The sequence below is a fragment of the Beta vulgaris genome, chromosome 5, assembly GCF_026745355.1.
Source record: "Beta vulgaris subsp. vulgaris cultivar EL10 chromosome 5, EL10.2, whole genome shotgun sequence".
NCBI lineage: Eukaryota > Viridiplantae > Streptophyta > Magnoliopsida > Caryophyllales > Amaranthaceae > Beta > Beta vulgaris.
Genome location: NC_079206.1, coordinates 4574433 through 4577827, shown reverse-complemented (window position 1 = coordinate 4577827; position 3395 = coordinate 4574433). Strand labels below are relative to the sequence as shown.

At 37.3% G+C, this 3395-nt stretch overlaps 1 protein-coding gene across 1 annotated transcript; it reads right to left on the bottom strand.

Annotated features, from left to right (window-relative positions):
- Positions 1-938: 938 nt before the first annotated feature.
- LOC104892325 (heat stress transcription factor B-2b) lies at positions 939-3167 on the bottom strand. Its single transcript, XM_010678223.4, has 2 exons — positions 2472-3167; positions 939-2369 (listed from the first exon to the last, which is right to left on the bottom strand). The coding sequence occupies exons 1-2, from the start codon at positions 2745-2747 to the stop codon at positions 1629-1631; spliced, it is 1017 nt and encodes a 338-aa protein (XP_010676525.2). The 5' UTR covers positions 2748-3167; the 3' UTR covers positions 939-1628.
- Between the last annotated feature and the right edge of the window lie 228 nt (positions 3168-3395).

Below are 3395 nucleotides of genomic sequence, written 5' to 3'. Positions count from 1 at the left end.
AAAATCTCAAGATGAAGTGCTCGAACTATTTAACAAAGTTGAGAAATGAGTTTGCGCCATATACTCATGATATAAGTAAGCATTGACTTTCACATTTTGATTAGGGAAATCTTCCCAACAAATACCACTAATAATTAATTGGGTAACATGGGCCAATTAAGAATTTGGGCCACCTTATACCCCAATAGTTTACGTCAATGTTCATGGACAACAGTTAACTGTTCTTACTCTATCATATTACACATTTAGTAATTCTAAGGGTAAATTCAGACAAATCACAAGATCAATAATATAAAAGTTCAAGTACAGTGATCTAACCACGTCATAATCTAAATTTATATTTTCTTGACTGTTGTATTAACGCATCTTCTAACAAGTTTCCCCAGTTTAATATAGATAAGCTTGGCAGTTCACCTCAAAACATTACAAAACGTGGACCTCATTCAAAACGGTTGAGCAGCCTAATTAGCTACTAATATTATATAGAATTCGTAAATTATTTTCAAATTCTAAGTCCTTGTAATTGACTAATCTACATTCGTTCTGCACACGCTTTTGATAATTGAAAGCAACATCTCATGAACCTATGACATGAAGTATATAAAATTTTAATTAGCTTAAGTGGTAAATTTTTTCTTCTTTCCTAATAAGATCTAGGTTTTCAATTTCTATCTTCAAGCATTTACTTGAGATTTAAGGAGTAATAAGAATTTAGATTTCAAAAATATCTGACTTATAATGAACCGAAGTTCAATATCCTCAAATATTTGTTTGAGATTTAACGAGTAATAAGAGTTTAGATTTTAAAAATATATGACTTATGATGAACCGAAGTTCAAAATCCTCAAATATTTACTTGAGATTTAAGGAGTAATAAGAGTTTAGATTTTAAAAATGCCTGACTTATAATGAACCTCTCGGTAAAAATCCTGTCAGTCTAGATAATTTTTTCTTACTACTTTTTTTTTTAATAAAAAACATGAAGTATACAACCAATATCTTTCCTACCCTAAAAGAAAATAAAAAAGCAAATGCTGATCTGTCCTTGTAATCCTGAATCAACCAAATCTCTCTAAGCTTTTCCAACGTCAACTTTTATCATTTTCATATCCCACTTGTATTATACAACTAAACTATTTACATCTTAATCTAGCAATTCCTACAACAGAATAAAATGTGCTACAAAAACACACTTATAATTTTTTATTCATTTTTGGGGGTAAAACTTTGAATCTCTTGACACTTTTTCCTTGTAAAAGTTTTTGCGAATCTTTTGTCGTGTTTCACGTGTGGGTCTCAACTCTCTAACTTTTGATGTTGGCTCCACCCAGCTGTATACTGCAGTCTCTCTCCTCACAATTTCCAGAGAAAGCATCCTAACATTGACTTTCCAGAAACAACTTAAAGAAGAATCCCACAAATTCTATTTCCTCAAATTATCTGCCGTATATCATCATCAATTTTCTTATCCTCTAAACGGACATCGGGCCCCACCTCTGCACACGCGTCCTTATTCTACTCATGTCTCTTTCTTCCACTCTTTAACCATTGATCATCAAATACTTTATGGCTTACCCTTACTAATCTTACAATTTTAATACGGTTTGATTTTCACGCTTGTCAATTTATTATTGTCGGGTGAGATCATCACCGGAACCTTGCTCTTCTTGTTGTGGTGGTACCGGCTCACCACTACGGCGGTTTTCTTCGTCTCCCTCTCTCCTCACTCGTTTCGCTCCGATGGAAACCCCAAACAACCTTGGACACGGCTGACACGGACATCCTTCTCCTTCTTCTATCTCTTCCTCCACCTTATCTCCTCCACTCGCGGTTGCGCCACCGCTAGAACCACCGCAATGTTCAGGTTCAACTGTCACCGGTTTAGCCAGTAACAATTCCAACTGCCTTCCTTCCGTTAATCCGCCGGTCTCATGTTGCCCCGACGCATAATTACTCATTAACGCTAGTATATTGTTACACAATCCTCTCAAATGATTTAACTCCTGCGATAAATTGAAATTCTCTCTCCTCAATTTCTCATTCTCTTCCAAAATCTCCGTCGAAGAACCGCAATTTGTCGTCGTTCTCTGCGGCGTCACAACGATAGGAGACGGAGACGAATTCGACGAATGCACTTGCTCGTCACCGGAGTTCGACGGAGACGCCGTCCTCACCGCCACCGGAGGTGGCGCTGCTACTGTCACCGTCGCCTGAACAGCTATCGGTGTCACAACTGTCGCCATCGGTGAATTAATTGCCGGCGCCGGCGATATTTTCCGGCGTTGAATATCTCGTAAGAGCAATTTCTCGCCTCGTTTGAAGCAATCATTAGCAAACTCCCAACGATCTGGCACAACTTTTCTGAAACCCTAATTAAATCCAAAAAAGTAAAAAAATTAGATCCACGAATCATCTTCTTTATCCAATAAAAAGGAAGAGAGAGAAAGAAAGAGAGAGTTACAATTACATACATAAGTATTAAGTTGGCGGACGAAGCTAGAGAAATTATTATGCTTAAAGTATTTAGGAAGCAAATCACGAGCAAATTCTGCAGGTCGCCAAACAATGAAGCTAGATCCGTCATCATTCCATGAGATCAATTCATCGACGGATGGATCATCAACAAGCTGATAAGTTTTAGTAAGAAATGGCGTCGGAAGAGTTCGTTGCTGAGAATCAACGCCGTTTCCACTGCCGGAGCCGGCGCCGGCGGAATCTCCGTTTTGATCTGCCGGCATAGGAGGCATAGTGTTAAAAAAATCTGGAACAAATTTCAGATCCAGAAAGAGAAGGTAAGATTAGAAAGTGAAAGGAGAGAATGATGTTTAGAGAGAGAAAGAAGAGAGAGGAAGTTGGAAGTTTGGAAGGAAGGAGATGAGATGAGGAGAGAAGATTGGTTTGTTTCTAGAAAGTTCGTGGTAGGGATTTAAATGATGAGAGAGAGAGAGGGCGTGCGATGTTCCAGAAGGAGCGAAATATATGAAATACTACTCCTATAGAGAAAGAGAGGGGAGGAAAATGAAAATAAAAAAAAAAGATGAGAGTATTGGAATGTGTGAGTGTGTATCATGTGTGGTGGGGCTTGAATGTGGAGCGGAAAGTGCGAGAAGCTACGGCTACGTCTTTTCCAGAACCTTCATTTTCATTTTTGATTAATTAAAGAAAATATCATGGAAAACTGTGGTCATAAATTACTAGTTTGGGATATGAAATCTTAGGTGTTGTTTGATTTAGGCTATGTCTAGTTCACTTGAAATTTTTTGATCTGAATTTATCTGATCTGATCTAAACTTATTTTTTTTGATTTGATCTGAACTGATCTGATCTGAACTGATCTGATCTGATTACAAGATCTTATCTTTTAGATTTTTCTCAATATATAAGAAAAAATATAG

Bases quoted from the DNA above. Each gene is read 5' to 3' on its own strand.
- LOC104892325 (XM_010678223.4), bottom strand. From the start codon at position 2,747: ATGCCTCCTATGCCGGCAGATCAAAACGGAGATTCCGCCGGCGCCGGC. The intron at 2,370-2,471 runs GTATGTAATTGT...GGATTTAATTAG, and splicing joins TCCGCCAACTTAATACTTAT to GGTTTCAGAAAAGTTGTGCC.